This window comes from Pelobates fuscus, chromosome 1, assembly GCF_036172605.1.
Source record: "Pelobates fuscus isolate aPelFus1 chromosome 1, aPelFus1.pri, whole genome shotgun sequence".
In the NCBI taxonomy this organism is placed as follows: Eukaryota; Metazoa; Chordata; class Amphibia; order Anura; family Pelobatidae; genus Pelobates; species Pelobates fuscus.
Window position 1 is genome coordinate 301,302,796 of NC_086317.1, and position 24,613 is coordinate 301,327,408.

The 24,613-nt window shown below is 40.8% G+C and overlaps 1 protein-coding gene across 1 annotated transcript; it reads left to right on the plus strand.

Moving 5' to 3' along the window:
* The first annotated feature begins 4,734 nt into the window (after positions 1-4,734).
* On the plus strand, positions 4,735-24,508 carry XK (X-linked Kx blood group antigen, Kell and VPS13A binding protein). The gene is made up of 3 exons (XM_063444621.1): positions 4,735-5,107; positions 19,593-19,855; positions 22,705-24,508. Exons 1-3 carry the CDS (start codon positions 4,863-4,865, stop codon positions 23,532-23,534), a joined length of 1,338 nt encoding a protein of 445 aa, XP_063300691.1. The 5' UTR covers positions 4,735-4,862; the 3' UTR covers positions 23,535-24,508.
* The last annotated feature ends 105 nt before the right edge of the window (positions 24,509-24,613 follow it).

The window sequence follows — 24,613 nt, forward strand, 5'->3', positions numbered from 1 at the left end:
CCAGTCCATATACTCATTAATAACCCCGACAAGTTCTTAGATAAGTATGGAAATTTATTTGGGTTTCAAATATACGGGACGGGTTTAGATCCTGGGACATTATTGTTTATAGGAATAGAGACTGATACGGTATCCTCCCAGACTCATCAAGTATACCATTCCTTTTACGAAGAGATGAGTATAGATAATAAGATCCCCCATAATGCTAAAAACCTGTTCATCGATTTAGCTGAAAGTATTGCCGGTAGTCTTAATGTTACCAACTGCTATGTGTGTGGAGGTACTAACATGGGAGACCAATGGCCTTGGGAAGCAAAGGAGGTAATGTCCGGTTCTGAGGCAGTTGACCAATTAATATCTTCACAAGCCGATTATCAGATGAGTGTTAGAGGTAAATCTGAGTGGAGATTAAAGACCTCCATCATAGGTTATGTTTGCATAGCAAGGAAAGGAATAATGTATAATACTTCTGTAGGAGAATTAACTTGTCTAGGGCAAAAAGCTTATGATGATGATACAAAGAATACAACTTGGTGGTCGGCTTCAAATGTCTCAGAACCATCTAACCCGTTTGCTAGATATGCCAATTTAAAGGATGTGTGGTTTGATCTATCCATCACATCTACTTGGAGAGCCCCAGCAAATTTGTACTGGATCTGTGGTAAGAAAGCCTATTCGGAGCTGCCACAGGACTGGGAAGGGGCATGTGTGTTGGGTATGCTCAAACCATCCTTCTTCTTGTTACCGATTGAAACAGGTGAGACTTTAGGTGTTAAAGTGTATGATGTGAATCATAGGAAGAAAAGGGGACCCATAGAGATAGGCGCCTGGGAAGATGATGAATGGCCTCCCCAGCGTATTATAGATTACTATGGGCCAGCCACGTGGGCTGAGGATGGTACCTTTGGTTATAGAACCCCTATTTATATGCTCAACCGTATTATAAGATTACAGGCGGTGGTTGAGATTATCACAAATGAGACATCACAAGCGCTCAATCTTCTAGCGAAGCATAACACCAGGATGAGGACAGCAGTCTACCAAAATAGATTAGCCTTGGATTACCTTTTGGCAGTAGAGGGAGGTGTATGTGGGAAGTTTAACCTAAGTAATTGCTGTCTTCAAATAGATGACGAAGGGCAAGCAATAGCTGAGCTTACTAGCCATATGGTTAAACTAGCGCATGTGCCTACTCAGGTATGGAAAGGGTACAATCCAAGTAGTTGGTTTGGTAGCTGGTATGAGTGGTTTGGAGGGCTTAAGGCAGTGGTAGGTGGAGTCCTACTGATTTTACTGTTGTGTCTACTCCTACCGTGTCTTATACCCTTAGTAGTTAGGTCTGTGCAAAGCCTGATAGGAAGTATAGCAGAGAGGAAGGCTGCTGCACAGATAATGGCGATATATAAGTATAAGGCTCTAGATCAGGGAGAACCAATGCAAGAAGATGAATGTTGAAGATTCACATCATAAGATAAGTCTGGTCTGGTTCATGGTAACCTGAGGTATATGCAAACCAAGGTTAAGTGATGCCTCAAGTAATTGTGAAATATCAGAGGCATCAAAGGGGGGAATGTGATGTAATTCCAGTAAAATACAAGTTTAGCAGGCTAAGATTGCCACAAGGCATATGTATGTATATGTGTTTGTAGTATCAGTTGGTTAATTACACGTAGCTAAGATACTGTCATCACTGTACTGACCAGGTGCAGGAATGTAAGAACTGGAATTACGCGTCCCTCTCCTTTGTATCAGATGAGCCACGTGGTTAGACCGGATGGATGAGTTTAGACTCTATTCATTAAATAGGTTAAGGGTATGTGTGGGTGTAGTTAATTGTGGGAGGAGCTACAGTGCTATATAAGGAATGTACTCTATGTATTCAGTACTCAGACTTTGCTGTATTTTGGTGACGCTAGTCCCTCTGAGTCCCGATCGGTGATCCAATAAAGAATCTCTTCCTTCCTGAAGAAACCTGTGTCCATCTCTCTGTGCTTGGCTTCCGTCAGTTTCTCCGGTATCAGTTGCAGTGTGTGTTTGTTATTAGGTGCAGTATGTTTATTATTAGTTGCAGTATGTGTTTGTTATTAGGTGCAGTATGTTTATTACTAGTTGCAGTGTGTGTTTGGTACCTGGTGCAGTATGTTTATTACTAGTTGCAGTGTGTGTTTGGTACCTGGTGCAGTATGTTTATTACTAGCTGCAGTGTGTGTTTAGTACCTGGTGCAGTATGTTTATTACTAGTTGCAGTATGTGTTTGTTATTAGGTGCAGTATGTTTATTACTAGTTGCAGTGTGTGTTTGGTACCTGGTGCAGTATGTTTATTACTAGTTGCAGTGTGTGTTTGGTACCTGGTGCAGTATGTTTATTACTAGTTGCAGTATGTGTTTGTTATTAGGTGCAGTATGTTTATTACTAGTTGCAGTGTGTGTTTGGTACCTGGTGCAGTATGTTTACTACTAGTTGCAGTGTGTGTTTGGTACCTGGTGCAGTATGTTTATTACTAGTTGCAGTGTGTGTTTGTTATTAGGTGCAGTATGTTTATTACTAGTTGCAGTGTGTGATTAGTACCTGGTGCAGTATGTTTATTACTAGTTGCAGTGTGTGTTTGGTATTAGGTGCAGTATGTTTATTACTAATTGCAGTATGTGTTTGGATTTAGGTGCACTATGTTTATTACTAGTTGCAGTGTGTGTTTGGTACCTGGTGCAGTATGCTTATTACTAGTTGTAGTGTGTGTTTAGTACCGGGTGCAGTATGTTTATTACTAGTTGCAGTGTGTCTTTGGTACCTGGTGCACTATGTTTATTACTAGTTGCAGTGTGTGTTTGGTATTAGGTGCAGTATGTTTATTACTAGTTGCAGTGTGTGTTTAGTATTAGGTGCAGTATGTTTATTACTAGTTGCAGTGTGTGTTTAGTACCTGGTGCAGTATGTTTATTACTAGTCGCAGTGTGTGTTTGGTACCTGGTGCAGTATGTTTATTACTAGTTGCAGTGTGTGTTTGGTATTATGTGCATTGTGTTTATTACTAGTTGCAGTGTTTGGTACCTGTTGCAGTATGTTTATTACTAGTTGCAGTGTGTGTTTGGTACCTGGTGCAGTATGTTTATTACTAGTTGCAGTGTGTGTTTGTTATTAGGTGCAGTATGTTTATTACTAGTTGCAGTATGTGTTTGTTATTAGGTGCAGTATGTTTATTACTAGTTGCAGTGTGTGTTTGGTACCTAGGTGCAGTATGTTTATTACTAGTTGCAGTGTGTGTTTGGTACCTGGTGCAGTATGTTTATTACTAGTTGCAGTATGTGTTTGTTATTAGGTGCAGTATGTTTATTACTAGTTGCAGTGTGTGTTTGGTACCTGGTGCAGTATGTTTATTACTAGTTGCAGTGTGTGTTTGGTACCTGGTGCAGTATGTTTATTACTAGTTGCAGTGTGTGTTTGTTATTAGGTGCAGTATGTTTATTACTAGTTGCAGTGTGTGATTAGTACCTGGTGCAGTATGTTTATTACTAGTTGCAGTGTGTGTTTGGTATTAGGTGCAGTATGTTTATTACTAATTGCAGTATGTGTTTGGATTTAGGTGCACTATGTTTATTACTAGTTGCAGTGTGTGTTTGGTACCTGGTGCAGTATGCTTATTACTAGTTGTAGTGTGTGTTTAGTACCTGGTGCAGTATGTTTATTACTAGTTGCAGTGTGTCTTTGGTACCTGGTGCACTATGTTTATTACTAGTTGCAGTGTGTGTTTGGTATTAGGTGCAGTATGTTTATTACTAGTTGCAGTGTGTGTTTAGTATTAGGTGCAGTATGTTTATTACTAGTTGCAGTGTGTGTTTAGTACCTGGTGCAGTATGTTTATTACTAGTTGCAGTGTGTGTTTGGTATTAGGTGCAGTATGTTTATTACTAGTTGCAGTGTGTGTTTGGTATTATGTGCATTGTGTTTATTACTAGTTGCAGTGTTTGGTACCTGTTGCAGTATGTTTATTACTAGTTGCAGTGTGTGTTTGGTGCATGATACAGCATGCTTATTACTAGTTGCAGTGTGTGTTTAGTACCTGGTGCAGTATGTTTATTACTAGTTGCAGTCTGTGTGTTTTGGTATTATGTGCATTATGTTTATTACTAGTTGCAGTGTTTGGTACCTGTTGCAGTATGTTTATTACTAGTTGCAGTGTGTGCTTGGTACCTGGTGCAGTATGTTTATTACTAATTGCAGTGTGTGTTTGGTACCTGGTGCAGTATTTGTATTACTAGTTGCAGTGTGCGTTTGGTACCTGGTGCAGTATGTTTATTAGTAGTTGCAGTGTGTGTTTTGTACCTGGTGCAGTATGTGTGTTACTATTTGCAGTGTGTGTTTGGTATTAAGTGCAGTATGCTTATTACGAGTTGCAGTGTTTGGTACCTGGTGCAGTATGTTTATTACTTATTGCAGTATGTGTTTGGTATTAGGTGCAGTATGTTTATTACTAATTGCAGTATGTTTTTGGTATTAGGTGCAGTATGTTTACTAGTTGCAGTGTGCGTTTGGTACCTGGTGCAGTATGTTTATTACTAGTTGCAGTGTGTGTTTGGCACCTGGTGCAGTATGTCTATTACTAGTTGCAGTGTGTGTTTTGTGCAGTGTCTGCATACAGCACTGTGCCTGTAAGCCAGCTATAACAGTGCACAAAGCCACCAGCAGTATCACTGCAGCCAAGCTCCTGATTGTGAAGGGGGAGAGAGATAGAGACATAGCCTGGTGGGGGAGGGCAGGGGATGGGTGGATAAGTGGTGTGTTCTCCTGTCTGCAGCTGACTGATACCGCTACCCCAGCCTGCGGATTATTATTATTACTATTATACACACCCTGTCAGGCCAGTATGAAATTCCCTGGCTCAGTCTTGGTGTCAGTCTCCTTGTTTGTGGCAGAGACAGTGACGGCCCTCTACCTGTGTTTCACATACAGCTTGGCCGGGGACAGGATCTGGCAGGACCTGACCCTCCTGTTCTGCTTGCTGCCCTGCTTGCTGGTGCAAATCTGCCTCATCTTTGTCCACCGGGATCTCAGCAGGGACAGACCCCTGGTACTGCTACTGCACCTGCTGCAGCTGGGACCCCTGGTCAGGTGAGGAGGGGCCTATAGGCAGCAGGGGGTTAACTTACCTCATTGTAACCTAATGCTGGTACATGTAAGGATACAAGGGATTTAGGAGAGGCTGTTCCTGTTCCACTCTTCCCGATTTATTTCACCCTCTCTGCATTGCATTGTCATCATCCCCTGCATCTTGCCAATCCCCAGTCAGTAAAGCAATTTAAAAAGACAAATAATTTGGGAATTATCCTCTGGCACTTCAGCCCTGATAAAGTATATGTAAATAGATATTCAATGTTTGTGCAAATAACTCTTAGTAAAAGTATTAATAGTAATAATAATAATGACAAAAAAAATTATAATTTCCAAAACAATATTGATCTCTTATAGTGCTGCATATATTCGAATAAAGTATTCAATTTTCAGCAAAGTAAAAATGGTTACTTGACATTTTAAATGAACAGAAATCAGTTATCAGAATTCCAATAAAGTCAAATTATCTTTGTTAGCATAATGTCAGATACAGCCATTGAGCCAATAAATCATTATAGAATTCTGGGAAAGAAAACAGGGCAAGCGATTAATAGGTGTTTTATAGCCACTTTTAGATCTTATGGATAACATTGTTTTGTATATCATAACAGGGTTTGTGGTTTGTATATATTATTGCATGTGATGTTGTGAGGAGAGTTCAACAAGACATGAGACAACTGATCATTGATGTGTTATAAATAAAAACATGTTAAACTGGTCCTATTTATGCTAAATAAGTTGTTTTTTTTATATTCTTTATTTCTGAAAATGCTTTCAATGAGTTTTATACCATTTTTATATATTTATGAAGGATTTGAAAAGAATACAAAAAATAAATGTAACACATATCCATCTATTCTATGTCATATTTTGTGTTCAGCAAGCTAAAATGTTTTATGGTTATTGACAGGTAAACAATGAGTTTTTCCACAACCTTTTCCTCTCCTGGTGAAGAGTGTTTGGCGATAACTTACAATGTAGCTACATATTACAACATTTATGAATATAATGTGTGAAGTAATCACAATGAGTTGTGTAGAATGCATGAAAGTTTTCACATAAAATGTTAAATTCTAGAATGTTATTATTATTTTTTTTTTCTGTTATCTGTGTTAGAATGATCTTCAAATCATTCAAGGGCAAACAAGATAGGTAAAATATGATGCAGCCCTTATCACCCCATTGTTAAATCACCGATATCAGATGTAATCTACTTCCAGGCGATGTCAGGAAGATGACATAATCTGAATATTATTTGGTGACACAGCAACAGAAGAAAGATACGGAATCCTTGCCCTACTGCCACGTGAACACTAATATAAGGGACTAAACAACTCATTGACTTTTTAGAATTAAAATGTTCATCCTTTGAGCAAGGAGTTTCTGCCCTTGTGATTATTAAAGTTAAAGTGCTCCTTTCTTATCCACGCTTTGCTTGTACACATATTTGAATTTTTGTTATAACTCCTTTTTGCGTATAATATTCTTATTTAATACCTCAAGAGATTGACAAAATACGTGAAGGAGACAGAAGACAGTCTGTGGCGAGGGGGACCTGATGTTATTGCTCTTCCTGTTCCTCACACTGCTATCTCATGCCATGCAGCAATGCCAGGAGCCAGAATAAAACACCACTCTAATAACTACCGCCCCGGCATCGCTACACAACGTTAGAGGCACAATGAGGAACTGGAAGATTACAAAAGCCACTGGACCCCAGGGAGAGGATTCACACCAACTCACCCAAAGGTAGAGAGGAAGGAAGGGCCTAAAAAAAAAACCAAGATAAGATAAAACTACAAGAAATAAAATTAATTTGTGAGTGTGTGTGCTCAAATGTGTAAATGTGTGAGTGTGTCTGTCAGTGAGAGTGCGTCTGTCAGTGAGTATGTCTGTTGGTGCGTGTATTTCAAATCTGTGAGCTTGTGTGTCTGTCATTAAGAGTGTGTGTCAGTGTGTCTTTCATTTTGTGTATGTGTCTGTCAGTGAGTGTTTATGTCAGTGAGTGCCTGTCAGTGTGTGTTTATTTATGTGTGTGTCTGTCAGTGAGTGTGTTTCAAATCAGTGAGAGTGTGTCTGTCATTGAGAGTGTGTGTCAGTGTTTCTGTCAGTGAGTGCCTGTCAGTGTGTTTTTGTATGTGTGTGTCTGTCAGTGAGTGTGTTTCAAATCAGTGAGAGTCTGTGTCTGTCAGTGAGAGTGTGTCTGTCAGCAATAGTGTGTGTCTCTCAGTGAAAGTGTATGAACGTCAGTGAGCCTGTGTCTGATTTCAAAGTAGTCGAGACTTATAGATGGAGAGGTGGAGTTGTTGCCATTCATGTCTGGACTGGACATTTGAAAAGGGGAGGAATTAGCAAGATGACCACGCCCACCTGGGTATCAAATGTCTGCACCCAGGCCTCTGTGATGCTAGTATCGCCCTAAATGTATTATCTTTTACTACATATAAATATTCTAAAATACAAGGCTTACTTAAAAAGGGGGGAAACTTATGTTTTTCTAAACCCACTAACAGTGTATTATAGCAAATGAGTGCACAGTTTGTCAAGAGTAATTGGGGGCACACCTGGAACATGCATTTCTAAGTAGAGGTGCTACTGTAAAGAACAAAATATATACAAAATACAGATTAAGGAACAGCACACATAAAAAAATAATGATTACAATTTTACAAGGTTACTTAAAATCACCTATCTTAGCAAACAAATATGGGGATTCAGTTCCACCATATGGTCTCAGTTCCACCATATGGTCATAATGTGTTAAGCCCACTACCCCAATTTAGTTGGGTCCTACACTTATTTTAACATGGGAGATTAATATGCTAACTAAACATAGAAACATAGAAACATAGAATGTGACGGCAGATAAGAACCATTCGGCCCATCTAGTCTGCCCAGTTTTCTAAATACTTTCATTAGTCCCTGGCATTATCTTATAGTTAGGATAGCCTTATGCCTATCCCACGCATGCTTAAACTCCTTTACTGTGTTAACCTCTACCTCTTCAGCTGGAAGGCTATTCCATGCATCCACTACCCTCTCAGTAAAGTAATACTTCCTGATATTATTTTTAAACCTTTGTCCCTCTAATTTAAGACTATGTCCTCTGGTTGTGGTAGTTTTTCTTCTTTTAAATATAGTCTCCTCCTTTACTGTGTTGATTCCCTTTATGTATTTAAATGTTTCTATCATATCCCCCTGTCTCGTCTTTCCTCCAAGCTATACATGTTAAGATCCTTTAACCTTTCCTGGTAAGTTTTATCCTGCAATCCATGAACCAGTTTAGTAGCCCTTCTTTGAACTCTCTCTAAGGTATCAATATCCTTCTGAAGATTCGGTCTCCAGTACTGCGTACAATACTCCAAGTGAGGTCTCACCAGTGTTCTGTACAATGGCATGAGCACTTCCCTCTTTCTACTGCTAATACCTCTCCCTATACAACCAAGCATTCTGCTAGCATTTCCTGCTGCTCTATTACATTATTACTACAATATCACTACAATATTTACTGCTTAAACTGCTTCCAGTGACTCCACAATTTAAGCTTTTCTGTGGTCACCTCCAAAGGGGTGCCTATAGTGAACTATTGGGGTGTGCAGCCCAAAAGGAATCTGGTTTAAATTCCAAATCTATACAAAAATGGGGGAATTATGGGCAGACCTCGAACATGCATTTCCATGTAGTGGTGCTGCTGTAAAGACCAAAATATATAAGAAATAAAGATTATGGATTAAGAATTAGCACATACAAAACAAAAATAACACCTAGTCCTCGTATTAAAATACACCCTTTAGTTTTATTGACGTTTAGATTTTTTCTTCCCTTACTTTGTTTTAGTTCACTTTATATTTTTTTAAATGTCCTTATTATCCTTAAGAAACTGCTACTACTGCTAAGTATATTGTGTGATCAAAGATAAACTGGAAAACAATTTATAACATTCCTTATAAACAGTCAATAAACTAAATTGATACCGGAGAAACTGACGGAAGCCAAGCACAGAGAGATGGACACAGGTTTCTTCAGGAAGGAAGAGATTCTTTATTGGATCACCGATCGGGACTCAGAGGGACTAGCGTCACCAAAATACAGCAAAGTCTGAGTACTGAATACATAGAGTACATTCCTTATATAGCACTGTAGCTCCTCCCACAATTAACTACACCCACACATACCCTTAACCTATTTAATGAATAGAGTCTAAACTCATCCATCCGGTCTAACCACGTGGCTCATCTGATACAAAGGAGAGGGACGCGTAATTCCAGTTCTTACATTCCTGCACCTGGTCAGTACAGTGATGACAGTATCTTAGCTACGTGTAATTAACCAACTGATACTACAAACACATATACATACATATGCCTTGTGGCAATCTTAGCCTGCTAAACTTGTATTTTACTGGAATTACATCACATTCCCCCCTTTGATGCCTCTGATATTTCACAATTACTTGAGGCATCACTTAACCTTGGTTTGCATATACCTCAGGTTACCATGAACCAGACCAGACTTATCTTATGATGTGAATCTTCAACATTCATCTTCTTGCATTGGTTCTCCCTGATCTAGAGCCTTATACTTATATATCGCCATTATCTGTGCAGCAGCCTTCCTCTCTGCTATACTTCCTATCAGGCTTTGCACAGACCCTACTACTAAGGGTATAAGACACGGTAGGAGTAGACACAACAGTAAAATCAGTAGGACTCCACCTACCACTGCCTTAAGCCCTCCAAACCACTCATACCAGTTACCAAACCAACTACTTGGATTGTACCCTTTCCATACCTGAGTAGGCACATGCGCTAGTTTAACCATATGGCTAGTAAGCTCAGCTATTGCTTGCCCTTCGTCATCTATTTGAAGACAGCAATTGCTCAGGTTAAACTTCCCACATACACCTCCCTCTACTGCCAAAAGGTAATCCAAAGCTAATCTATTTTGGTAGACTGCTGTCCTCATCCTGGTGTTATGCTTCGCTAGAAGATTGAGTGCTTGTGAGGTCTCATTAGTAATAATCTCAACCACCGCCTGTAATCTTATAATACGGTTGAGCATATAAATAGGGGTTCTATAACCAAAGGTACCATCCTCAGCCCACGTGGCTGGCCCATAGTAATCTATAATACGCTGGGGAGGCCATTCATCATCTTCCCAGGCGCCTATCTCTATGGGTCCCCTTTTCTTCCTATGATTCACATCATACACTTTAACACCTAAAGTCTCACCTGTTTCAATCGGTAACAAGAAGAAGGATGGTTTGAGCATACCCAACACACATGCCCCTTCCCAGTCCTGTGGCAGCTCCGAATAGGCTTTCTTACCACAGATCCAGTACAAATTTGCTGGGGCTCTCCAAGTAGATGTGATGGATAGATCAAACCACACATCCTTTAAATTGGCATATCTAGCAAACGGGTTAGATGGTTCTGAGACATTTGAAGCCGACCACCAAGTTGTATTCTTTGTATCATCATCATAAGCTTTTTGCCCTAGACAAGTTAATTCTCCTACAGAAGTATTATACATTATTCCTTTCCTTGCTATGCAAACATAACCTATGATGGAGGTCTTTAATCTCCACTCAGATTTACCTCTAACACTCATATGATAATCGGCTTGTGTAGATATTAATTGGTCAACTGCCTCAGAACCGGACATTACCTCCTTTGCTTCCCAAGGCCATTGGTCTCCCATGTTAGTACCTCCACACACATAGCAGTTGGTAACATTAAGACTACCGGCAATACTTTCAGCTAGGTCAATGAACAGGTTTTTAGCGTTATGGGGGATCTTATTATCTATACTCATCTCTTCATAAAAGGAATGGTATACTTGATGAGTCTGGGAGGATACCGTATCAGTCTCTATTCCTATAAACAATAATGTCCCAGGATCTAAACCCGTCCCGTATATTTGAAACCCAAATAAATTTCCATACTTATCTAAGAACTTGTCGGGGTTATTAATGAGTATATGGACTGGGTTGCATTCCATAGACTTACAATAAGGGCTAGTCGGCAACTTAGTCACTATCATGTCTTTGTCTACTGTCTGTCCCCAAGTTGCCCACCCCACACAAGACCAATATGGGCAAAAGTTATAATCTCTATTTGGGCATCTAGGACTTACATATTTATTTTTGCTACTGGGACAAATATATTTATCGTTAGACCCATACGTCCTCTCCCATCTAAGATCCCCACATACATTCCACGGCTTTCTACCACTCGATATCGCTTTACACGCATCAAATAGCAGAACACCCGAAGAATGTACGGATTCTAACACCGTTTTATTAATTAGGGTCCCCTGAGGATCTCCATTCCTGAGAGTCAACCAAATTGTACGAGGCTGATACTCCGGACTGAAGCACTTAGGTTCTCCTACTCCTAAATGGCACACACTATAATCTATATTTAAGTATCTACATCTCGATACATCTCCTTTACATTCGTATTGTGAATGCCAAATTAGGGTTTGGGAAATATGGTTACCTGTTCTCGTAGTCTTAATGCATACCTCACAGCTAGGAGTGTCGGTACCTCTACCTTCCTGAATATAAAAACACATATAAATAAACACTATCAAAAGCACATCTTTCGCCGTCATCCTCAGTCTTCGTCCGTGCGATGGCGCCTCAGCTTCCAGGATGTGAGGGGCTGCAGGGAATGGAGTTCTGCTCATCTTCACAGGTGTCCCTTCGAGACTTTCCTGGCTTATACACTATGTGATGGTAAGCGGACAGGCTTTATTATGGCCTTCTCACTCACACCTGTAACAATAAAATTTGTAATCCACAATAATTCCTCGTTACTCCGACTGAGTAGTGCGTTTCAACCGGATCCTGCAGGGATTCTCTGGATCTGCTGTAACTTGCCAAGAATCGACTGCTGCTGGTTTAACCCTGGAGTGATGTATCCACGGAGTCACTTCTGCTACTTTTATCGCTGTAGGGGTAGACAAAAGAACAACATAAGGACCTCTCCACTTGGGCCCTAACGGTACATTATTCCACTCTTTAATCCACACTTGATCTCCTGGATGATAACTATGAACAGGGGGATAAATATTCACAGGTAATCTATCTTGTACCCATTTCTGTACCTCCTCCATAGTCTTACCCAACTCTACAACCTGCTGCCGGGTAATTCCTTCTCCCAACTGACTCAAATCCCCCCTTAAGTTACCAAGTACGGGAGGTGGTCGCCCATACATAATTTCAAAAGGAGAGAGGCCCATCCTTCTGGTAGGGGTACTGCGGATTCGCAATAGAGCTATAGGTAAGAGAACGTTCCACTTAAGTTGGGTTTCCTGACACATTTTAGCCAACTGGTTCTTAATAGTTCTATTCATTCTCTCTACCTTACCAGAACTCTGGGGTCTATATGCAGTATGAAGCCTCCACTTTATACCAAGCATATGAGTCAGTTGTTGTAGGCACTGATGAACAAAAGCTGGACCATTGTCCGATCCTATAGAACAGGGTAGTCCATATCGGGGTATTATTTCTCGTAGCAGGAATCTCACAACTTCTCCTGCTTTCTCTGTACGAGTAGGACATGCTTCTACCCAGCCTGAATAGGTGCACACAATTACCAGCAGGTAACGATGTCCACCCGACTTAGGCATCACTGTAAAGTCTATTTGTAGATCGGACATGGGGAGTCCCCCCATAAACTGAACTCCTGGTGGCTTTACTGGTCCTTGTCTTGCATTATTCTTAGCACACGTTACACATCTGCGTACAATGGCCTGAGTCAAGTTGGACAATCTTGGTATGTAGAAATGTTTCCTGAGAGATTCTTCTGTACTGTCTCTCCCAGAATGTGTCCCGTTGTGATAATTTTGGACAATTTCTACCGCTAGTGATGCTGGTATGACTATTCTTCCATCTTCTAGCTGATACCACTTGTTCTCCAAATACTTTCCCGGTTCAGTCTTTAACCACTCCTCTTCTTGAGCTGTATAAACTGGAGTCCATTGGGACAGTGGAGTTGGTATAAGAGCAGCTATATGCCCTACATACTCCTGTCTTCCTGATTCAGCAGCACGCTTAGCTGCACTATCTGCCATCCGATTTCCTTTGGTTACATCACCATCTCCTCTCAGATGCGCTCGACAATGTATGATACCGACTTCTTTCGGCTCCCACACTGCTTCCAATAGTTGTAGGATTTCGGCTGCGTACTTGATTTCTTTGCCTTCTGAATTCAGTAGTCCTCTTTCTTTATACAAAGCTCCGTGGGCATGAGTGGTTAAAAACGCATACTTAGAGTCCGTATAGATATTTACTCTTAAACCTTCAGCCAATTGTAACGCTCGTGTTAGTGCTATTAATTCTGCCTTTTGTGCTGATGTTCCTTTCGCCAGTGGCCGAGCTTCTATCACCTTGTCTATTGTTGTCACTGCATATCCTGCATAGCGGATCCCTTCTTTCACATAACTACTGCCGTCGGTGTAATATTGAACATCGGGGTTCTGGATGGGAAAATCACGAAGATCTGGTCTACTTGAGAATACTTCATCCATTACTTCCAAACAATCATGTTGACTTTCAGTAGGTTGTGGCAAAAGGGTAGCTGGATTTAAGGTGTTTACAGTCTCTAAATGCACTCTTGGGTTTTCACACAACATTGCTTGATACTTGGTCATACGGCTGTTACTAAACCAATGATTTCCTTTGTAATCCAACAACGTCTGTACTGCATGTGGGACTCGTACATAAAGTTCTTGACCCAGAGTGAGTTTATCGGCTTCAGCTACTAGAAGGGCGGCTGCAGCTACGGCTCTTAGACAAGGTGGAAGTCCGCTGGCCACTGCATCCAGTTGCTTAGACATGTAGGCAACAGGTCTTTGCCATGATCCCAAGTACTGTGTCAATACTCCCACAGCCATTCTTCTTTGCTCGTGTACATATAAGTAGAATGGTCGTGTGTGATCAGGTAGACCTAATGCTGGGGCACTCATCAAAGCCTTCTTCACATCTTCAAATGCCGTTTGCTGTTCTTGGGTCCATAAGAAGGGGTCGTGCTCTGTACCTTTGATGGCTGCGTACAGAGGTTTTGCCAGTATCGCATAGCTGGGAATCCATATCCTACAGAAGCCTGCTGCCCCCAAGAATTCTCGCACTTGTCTTCTATTCTTGGGTATTGGTATTTGGCAGACAGCTTCTTTTCTCTCTGGCCCCATAATCCTTTGACCTTCAGAGATATGGAATCCCAGATACTTGACAGTTGGCAAACACAACTGAGCCTTCTTCCTGGACACCTTGTATCCTGCCTTCCAGAGAATATGTAGTAGATCGTGCGTTGCTTGCTGACAGATTTCTTTTGTAACTGCTGCTATCAACAAGTCATCTACATATTGTAACAATACACACTCTCCTGGGATGGACTCGAAATCCAATAGATCTTGACTTAGGGCTGAACCAAATAGGGTAGGTGAATTTTTAAACCCTTGGGGCAGTCTTGTCCAAGTCATTTGGCGTTTTGAGCCCGTTACAGCGTTCTCCCATTGGAAAGCGAAAATACATTGGCTTTCTGCGGCAATTCGGAGGCAAAAGAAGGCATCTTTGAGATCTAAGACTGTGAAGTAAGTAGCCCCGCCCGGAATTAAAGCAAGCAGGTTATATGGATTGGGTACAACTGGATGTATGCTAACAACCGCATCATTGACTGCTCTTAAGTCCTGTACAGGTCGATACTCATCTGTACCGGGCTTTTGAACAGGCAGCAATGGGGTGTTCCAGGGGGAAGTACAGAATTTTAGGATACCATACCGTATGAACTTATCCAGATAGGATTGGATGTTCTTCTTAGCCTTCTGTGGGATGTGGTATTGTCTTAGGCTTACTGGATAAACCCCAAGTTTTAGTTCAATTTTTATTGGTGGAATATTGCGGGCCAGTCCTGGTGGGTTGTTCTCTGCCCAAACTCCTGGTATGTTAAACAATGTCTCATCACTCCTAGGGTTTTGGCTAGTCAACACTGTATAAAGTCGCCACTCTTCTTCCTTTGGTACGGATAAAGTCATAATACCTGAAGGTCCATTAAACTTTAAGGATGTTGTTCCATTTGGTAGGAACGTAATCTGCGCTTGTAATTTTGATAGCATATCACGTCCCAGCAATTGGACTGGACATTCAGGCATATAAAGGAATTGGTGTTTTACTACGTGGCCTCCCAATGTACAGAGTCGACTTTTAAGAACCGGTTTTTCAGCACTTCTTCCAGTTGCTCCTATCACAGTAATAGTCCTTCCAGATGGAGGAGCAACTAGATTAGTCACCACTGAATGTTCAGCACCAGTGTCGATCATGAACGCACTCCTTTTTCCCCCTATTGATACATCGACCATAGGCTCCGCTCGACCAAGGGGGATGGAGCCCGGTCGGTATCAATAGTCCTCCATGACAGTGTCAGCCAATCCTACAAAGTCCCTACCTTCTCTATCGCGGGACCTTTGCGCTGCTGGAATATACCTATCTTCCCTAACACTTCCTCTGTTCCCATTACTCCCTCTATACCCATTACTCCCTCCGGGGCCTCCTCTACCTCTCGCTCTGCCTCTAAAGTTTCCGTAGCCTGCCCTGGGTTGGTCTCTCTCGTACTGCTCTCTTTGCGGACATTCGTTCCTCCAATGCCCTTCTTCCTTGCAATACGCACACTGATCCCTACTCAAAGGCTCCCTACTCCATCTATTATTGCCTCTATCTGGGCCCCGTTTATCTACGCCTGCGATCGCTACCGCTAGCATATCAGCCTTTTTACGCATCTTGCGCTCCTCCTCTTTCTTGCTTTCTGTTTCCCTATTCATATAGACCTTATTAGCTACCTCCATTAGTTGGGAGATTGACATACCTGCAAACCCTTCTAACTTTTGTAGCTTGCGCTTAATATCTCCGTAAGCTTGGCTGACAAAGGCGGAGTTAACCATTCGGGAATTGTCTGCGTCTTCCGGATTAAAGGGGGTGTACAAGCGGTACGCCTCCAATAATCGGTCATAAAAGACACTGGGCGCTTCATCGCTTTTCTGGATCACCTCAACTGTCTTCGACATGTTAATGGCTTTCTTTCCTCCGGCTTTCATGCCAGCAATTATAGCGTCTCTATAGGCTCTGAGTTGAACCATATCAGCACCATTTACGTTCCAATCGGGATCAGTGTTGGGATAATGTGTTGCGGCCCATGCTGCTGGATTAGCTTGGTTCAAAGCACGGGCTCTATCCTCTAATGCTTTAATGGCTGCTTGATTTATTCTTGTCCTTTCCTCATTGTTAAATAAAGTCATTAATAACTGCTGGCAATCAGCCCATGTCGGATTATGTGTCTGTACTATTGAGGTGAACAGATCAGTCATGGCTTGTGGTTTCTCAGTATACGAGGAATTATGGGTCTTCCAGTTTAAAAGGTCGGTAGTGGTGAAAGGGACATATACGAAGACAGGGTCAGCGTGTGCCATTTGACCTGCGGCATCGATATAAGCTGACCCGGGATTTAAGCGAAGAGGCATCTGATAGTGCTTTAATTGTTGGGCACCAGTCAACTGTCGGGTTTGGATGGGGCTACGTAGAGAGGCGTCAGTCATGGGTTCCGGTCGGGGAGAGATAGGGTATGGGGATGTGGGAGGTCGGTTTTGGGAAAAGGTCGTAAATAAAACACTTCGAGCCGAGCTAGATGAAGCTTGACCGGAAGTCTGAAGTGGCGCCAAATCAGGATATTCGTTTCTAATGGGGGTGGATTCTGGTTCCAGAAGGGGAGATTTAGTACGAGGGGGGGTGGATCCTGTACTGGAGGAGGAAGCGGAAGTGGATGAGGGTAATGAGGGGAGGGGTGCAGGACTTCCTGCGTTTGCGTCACTTCTTCTTAACGGAAAGTAAGGGGGCGGCAAAGGGATCTCGGACTCAGGGGGCGTGTCCAAAATGGGCCTAACACCAGTCCTAGTGGACGAGCAAGTCCTAGCTACCATGAGGCGACACTGCTCCTCGTGGCATGTCTGGAGCCATTTTGGCGAGTCATTTACGGCCTGTCTCCAACAGTCAATATAAGGAAACTGGCCGTAAAGTTCAGGCCTACCCGATACAGCCACGTGTAAGCGCTGTACCAGAGTTGGATCCAAACTGCCACGTGGCGGCCATGCCGCAACCAAAGTAGGCCACTCCCTAGTACACAAAGTGACCAAACGTACAGGAGACATCTTTACCCCAAAATCACAAACTTTGAATCCCTTTTTAAAATTCTTAACCATACATCCTAAGGGATCCGGAATCGTTGACTGCGACGCACCCATACTTAACAATGGAACGTCGTCGACAACGAATACTATACACGCGTACTATTCAACAGTCACACCCGTTTCCTCTGGCAACAGCACCACGTGGTACGGTTACCAAGTGAAACGTACACAATAACAATAAACACTCAGGGAATTCCCGTACACACACAGCTGCTACACCAGTCACTATATAATCAATATTATGCCCTTTGGCGTAACTACACAGTCACCCACGCTATAATTCTCTATATACGAATTACCCGTCTATAACACACCCCAGTAACATCGTCTTTTACAAATAGCGGTTACAGTACGGTTAGCATAGGTCAAAGCACAAGTTAAGGTCACAATACAATTATTAGTGGTTATGGTGTTAAACATGCAATGGACGACAATGATTAGTACTTATTATATAATGTCAGTAAATATACAGGGTTATGGTACCGTGCACTATAATACAGCAACACACTATTAACACTCTCGCTAGACGGCTGAGCTCGCGCTATCTAACAAGATATACACTTTACTAAAACAATCGTTAACACATTTACAATTCCCAACTAAACTATTGGCCAGTACCTTGAATGGACTACCTAAAACTATATACACCCGTTTTGGTTAGCCACACTGCCCAATCACCACATATACATAGCGAGCTAGAGAACCGAATTTACACAGGCGCCTCTTAGTCGCACTATACAACGAGCTAGAGATCCGAATTTACACAGGCGCCTCTTAGTCGTACTATCAAAAGTCTAGTGGGTTCCAAATTTACACGCCTTCCCACTTAGCCCAGATAGGATGAGAACTAGCGAACCGAATTTACACAGGCGCCGCTTAGTCTCCCGGTCCCTCCGACCTAGCGAACGTAATATACACCCTAGAACGCTAGTCTAGACAAGACACCGGTGTCCGGCTAGGGCTATCTTACACCAGGACCCCGCCTGACTAACCAAATCAAACGGTCTGACTAAAGAGCGTTCGATCGAGCGGTGCGCCTTCGCTCCTTCCCTCCGACAGAGGGGGCAGATACACAGATTCAAAACCCCTTTGGGCCTACCGCACAATCGGTATACCCCTAGTGGGTCCTGCCGTCTAAAACAGCAGTTGTCTTACCTCCTCGTTCCTGAACCTGAGTTCACACTCATCGACGGGGACACCCCAGCACTTCTCACGTAGAGGCCGATGATCTCCTGGACAACAGACCAGTGGCGCCGAGACGAAGGGAGGTCCACGCAGAAGTTCAGGGGTGCAGCCGTAGAGAACGTGGGCAAAGATAGACCGTCTCACGCCTCTGCCTCTCAGCTACCGTTGAACGATGAGCTTCCCGGCCAATGCACCAAATGATACCGGAGAAACTGACGGAAGCCAAGCACAGAGAGATGGACACAGGTTTCTTCAGGAAGGAAGAGATTCTTTATTGGATCACCGATCGGGACTCAGAGGGACTAGCGTCACCAAAATACAGCAAAGTCTGAGTACTGAATACATAGAGTACATTCCTTATATAGCACTGTAGCTCCTCCCACAATTAACTACACCCACACATACCCTTAACCTATTTAATGAATAGAGTCTAAACTCATCCATCCGGTCTAACCACGTGGCTCATCTGATACAAAGGAGAGGGACGCGTAATTCCAGTTCTTACATTCCTGCACCTGGTCAGTACAGTGATGACAGTATCTTAGCTACGTGTAATTAACCAACTGATACTACAAACACATATACATACATATGCCTTGTGGCAATCTTAGCCTGCTAAACTTGTATTTTACTGGAATTACATCACAAAATGATGCCTAATAAATACAGAATGTTGGTCACAGCACAGACATCATTAATTATTTTGATTATGGTTTTATAAACAATTGATAAATAGCCTTAAGAACCCTCATATATTGTTACCATAATAGCTAAGAATACTAGGCATTTATCCCATAAAAAGGTAAGTAAATGCAGTTACCAGATATTTCTACCAATGTCTGTACACAATCTGGTTGTAAGGCTTACGGCTTTTAGTATAAATAATAACAGACACTGGGTACCACGTCTTAACTGATGTATAGGAATGTTTGCTTGCAAGATAGCAATAAACACCACAATCTATTCTCTATTTGACAACATGATAAATATGTTCTTCCTTTATGGTGATGTATGTAAAACGGTGTATGTAAAATAACACGTATGTCCACATATTTTACAGGTGTGTGGAAGTCTTCTACATTTACTTCAGGGCTGATAAAATAGAGGAGCCTTATGTCAGTATCACCAAGAAGAGGCAGCTACCCAAGGGAGGCTGCTCAGATGAAGTGGAGAAAGAAGTGGGTCGAGCTGAGGGGAAGTTGTTTACACACAGATCTGCTTTCAGCCGAGCCTCAGTCATCCAGGCCTTCCTGGGGTCGGCACCACAGCTGACACTCCAGCTCTATATTAGTGTACTGCAGCAGTACATTACCCTGTCCAGGTGTAAGTCATCAGTTCGTTATCACTTCTGTCTATTTGGAAATCGATGACAGCATTTATTAAATACAATAAATATACACCATTACTCATTAATGCTAATTATCTGACAAGCATCCACCTTATAAGGTGTTGCTTTTATAAACAATTTCATAAAAAATAATAATGTATATGTAGTAATTAAATAATATGACAAGATACAGTTACAAAGCACATTGTAGGGCTTTGGAGCCTGTGGCAGGGTTTTCTTCTCCTATAGATGTGTGTTTCATAAATTCCCCAATATATCCAAGTTGGAAAATCATGTGCAAGTCCACCAATCTACATATTTTTTTCAATTTTGGTCTTAATTTAGCAGCTTGTCCTAAGCACAATTCTAGACTTGCATATTCGGGTTTGAACGAATAGCAATTTGCCCAAATTTTAGGAGATTGTCGATTTGTCTGAAATACCAAACCATATGAAGGTAGCAGGAAACAAACAAAGTGGCCGAAAGGACAAACTGTTTAATATGTTTCATGATTCAAAATTTAAAATACCAACTATCTGCATGATGGCAGCACAAGCAGCCAGTGGGAAAATAGTTAAAAAACAAAACTCAACCTAGTCAGGGTTAATCATTATATAAGCACTGATAACTTACAAAATGAATACACATTTAGATGTCTATAATGAGCCACCGATAGCCAAGTGTAAATGATAATAATAGATTATTCTTATTTAAAGGGACAGTGTTCTTACTATTTGCATGTGATAATCACTGACAGCCCAGCTGCAGAGTATTCCCATTATTATGTGGGTAGTGCATTTAGAATGTATTTACTATACAGAGAAATTAAGTGGTTTATTGGGAATCAATTTTGAATTGATAACAGTGTTGCATAAATTGACCAATATATCCAAGTTCGAAAAGAATGTGCAAGTCCACTGGTCTGCATATTGTTTTTTCAAATAAATCTGTTTTGGTCTTGATTTAGCAGCTTGCCCTAAGCATACTTCACTGTATGTAGTTATTATTTTGACATGTGATGCTAACAATGCCACTGTGATGCTCTTTGCACTAACCTAAAAAGGTCATTCCTGCATTCCTGATAAAAGACACAGTTTTCAGCTGTCATTACAGATACTTGACTGATACTCGACTGTTGTACACCTAGATATGTCCTTTACAGCACTATTTTTAAAGGGACTATTGAAGTGCCATAACCACCAATACTTCATGCAGAGATTATAAAACAAGGAGCCCCTCTGTCTATCTTTCCTTATATTCTGTTGCTTATAGCTGCAGACATTTGGAATAAAAATTGGTACAGCTGTAAGCCCTCTCCCTCTCTCTATGATGTCACAGGGAGAAGAAATAATTATACCGGTTTGTGATTCTAGCTTTATAAAGGAGAGCCTATGTTTTGTTCTCAGCTGTCTACATTCATGAGTAAACAAGAATAAAGCGATTACTGCTGTGACTTCTAAAGGCTTGTTCAGTCTTTTCATCTGCTGAATTATATCTATTAAACCTGCTGGCCATGCACTCATACCATGATATACACTCAGTATTCAAATAAAGATCTACATATGGATTTGGATACTTACTAGGTATATTTAAGACAAGTAAACTAGCCTGTCTCTTTTATCAATCTTGCAGTGTTCTACTGGGATGGAGGTTGTGGGTCTGTTTCCCTTGCTCTCTTTTCAGCTTTGGCTTGAAGGTTGTGATTTCTCTATAAAGGAGGTACTTTGGAAAGAGCTAAATGTATCTTATAATGGGAACATAGGCACATTATATCAGCATATTTATTATATCTGTGAGGGAACTAGCATTGACTGATTGTGGCATTCCAAAGAGGTGTCCCTTCCCAGAGCCACATATTTATTGAGCATGAGTTGTACCTGCTGACTATGGAATTTAGAATGCTTCAGTACAGGGAACGGAATTTTGCACCTGCATTTCAAGTATAGGTATCAGCAACAAATGTAAGGAACTCCTCTCAATAATATATATTTATATATAATATTCTTATTGCAAGATAATATCAGACAAACAATTTATCATCATGATTTATCAAAGAACACAAAACTAAATAATAATATAGTGGATGATTAGTTATACACTGATCACTGTGTATCAAATTGTAGTTCACACTATATTTAAGGTTTTTGCCCTATGTTATCCATGTAATTTAAATTATAAATGTAAATGGCAACTCCAAGCATCATTCATGACTACTTCTGTTTATTAGCTTATGTATCCTTATCAAAAAAAGTTTTATAGGGACACTATAGGCATCCAAACAACCTTAGCTTAATGAAGCAGTTTTGGTGTATAGATCATGCCACTGTAGTCTCACTGCTAAATTCTCTGCCATTTGGGAGTTAAAACAAATTTGTTTCTGCCCATGCAGCCCTGACCACACCTCACCTAATTGTACCTGACACAGCCTGGATTTGAAAAAAAACCCAAATAGTTTTATTTTAAATCAGATGTTATTTTACTTTAGAAGTCTTTATTCTGCGCTGTAAATTCAATTTGAATCACACAGGAGGCTCCTGCAGTGTCTATGAGTTTATTAACAGAGCAGGAGATACGAAAGTCTAGATTAAACAGACTGTGCAATACAGGAACCTGAAATATCTAGGTTCTTCTTACGGAAGTGTTTAGGAAGGCTGTGTAAGTCACAGGAGGTTTGTCTAGGGCTGTATAAACAAAGTGATTTAAATCCTCAATTACAGAGAATTGATCTACACAACAAAACTGCCTCATTATGCTAAAGTTGCTTTAGTGCTTATAGTGTCCATTCAAATCCCCTACTACCATAAAACCTGTTGTTTAACGGAACATTTTCTTATTGATTTTTCAGCCATATTTATGAGCATCTCTCTACTGTCCATTGTCTATGGAGCCTTGCGGTGCAACATCTTGGCCATCAAAATCAAGTATGATGATTATGATATCAGCGTTAGACCAGCTGCCTACCTCTGCATTTTTCTTTGGAGAGTGTTTGAGATTGCTACCAGAGTCACCGTACTTGTCCTCTTTAGCTCAGTTTTACAAATCTGGACCCTGCCTGTTGTTTTGCTAAACTTTTTCATTTTCTTCTTTTACCCATGGATCCTCTTCTGGAAGAGCCAATCTCCTTTTCCTGAAAACATAGAAAAGGCCCTATCAAGGGTCGGTACAACCATGGTTCTATGCTGTCTTACCTTCCTGTATGCTGGAATCAACATGTTCTGTTGGTCTGCGGTCCAACTTAAACTAAATGATTCTGATTTAATCAACAAATCTCAAAACTGGTACTGCATGGCAGTGTATTATATGCTACGGTTTGTTGAAAATGCCTCCCTATTATTGTTATGGTACATATTCAAAACAGATATTTACATCTATGTCTGTGCTCCTCTGTTGGTCTTGCAGCTGCTTATTGGGTATTGTATCGCTGTGCTGTTTATGTTGATCTTCTATCAGTTTTGTCATCCCTGCAAGAAACTATTTTCATCAAGTATCTCGGATGGGTTGCTGACATGTTTTAAGTTTTTGTGTTACATGTGTATACCGTCAAGAGCGCCATCAAAGGGAGATAAATTTGGAGCCAAATTATCTGACAGTTCTGAGATCATGGATCAACCAATCTCTAAAGGTATGGAGTCACAAAATGGAAACTCTCACCACAATGTATCTTCCAATGCGTGAAATGGAATTTGGTGATAGAGCTACATTTCTGATGAATATTTTCCAGATAACCTGTAGCACTGTGCAGTCTTTACAAACATAGAAAGTACTGTCATTGCCAAATGTGCAAATATGCAACAGTACCATAATGAGAAAAATGTGTGTACTCAGGTAATAACTGTTGGAGATAATGTTGAGCTTCATCCTTTCATTGGAGAATTGGACAATATGTATTTCACTGCGTCGAAGAAGGGTAGTACATTGCAGTGTGCTCTATTTACATATAAGAGGAGGCGCTTCTGTTTTGTTGCACGGTAATATAGAAAATAATGTATCCAGAATATAAAAACTAACAAGCTGTGAATAGCAGTCACGTACAATAGGAGTTTTTGACAGAAGGAGTCTCTTTAAAGTGGTAAAGATTTTTACTCCCAAATATTTCACAACAGCTTTTATATTTGAATGGTCATCTAAAATTTCAGGAGGTTCTTGCTTCCTAGAATTTCAATTATCTTAAGGATGTATATGTTATTAATGCATTGATGGAGTTTAAAGATGAGGTCTAACAAGTCCAATAAGTTTACATTGCATGTATATGCAGTATATCTATTTATACAGATTGCAGTAATTAATTGTGAGCACTATACTTATGAATCATGTATTTATTAATGAATGTCTATGCCCAGGTGTGTCTATTGTATGGGTATATGTATAATGTTAGTAAAGGTGTGTGTGTGTGTGTGTGCAAAAGCTATTATATAATTATGACATCTACTGATGTGGTAGTGAAATGCACTGTAAAAGGCTAACTGCAGGTATTGTTCATAATTAAAAATGATAGAAAAATAATGTATCAATGTGAAATAAAACTATGCTTTTGAAATGTATGGACATGCTAGTCTTTTCCAATAAGTTAAGTAAACCGTGTAGCTACATATATTGGAAGCTTGTGAAAAATGCATTTAGCATCACCACATGTGATACTGTTAATCTTTCTTAGCACACTGTGTTATTTTATAAAATAAACACATTTTTCAAGTGAAAATTCTCTCTTGTAAATCTTTTTTTTTTTTTTTTTTGAGTGTGCTGGAAAATGCATC

Excerpts from the sequence above, each read along its gene's own strand:
- XK (XM_063444621.1), top strand. The coding sequence starts at position 4,863 with ATGAAATTCCCTGGCTCAGTCTTGGTGTCAGTCTCCTTGTTTGTGGCA. Across the intron at positions 5,108-19,592 it reads CAGCTGGGACCCCTGGTCAG|GTGTGTGGAAGTCTTCTACA; the intron begins GTGAGGAGGGGC and ends CATATTTTACAG. Across the intron at positions 19,856-22,704 it reads GTACATTACCCTGTCCAGGT|CCATATTTATGAGCATCTCT; the intron begins GTAAGTCATCAG and ends TTGATTTTTCAG.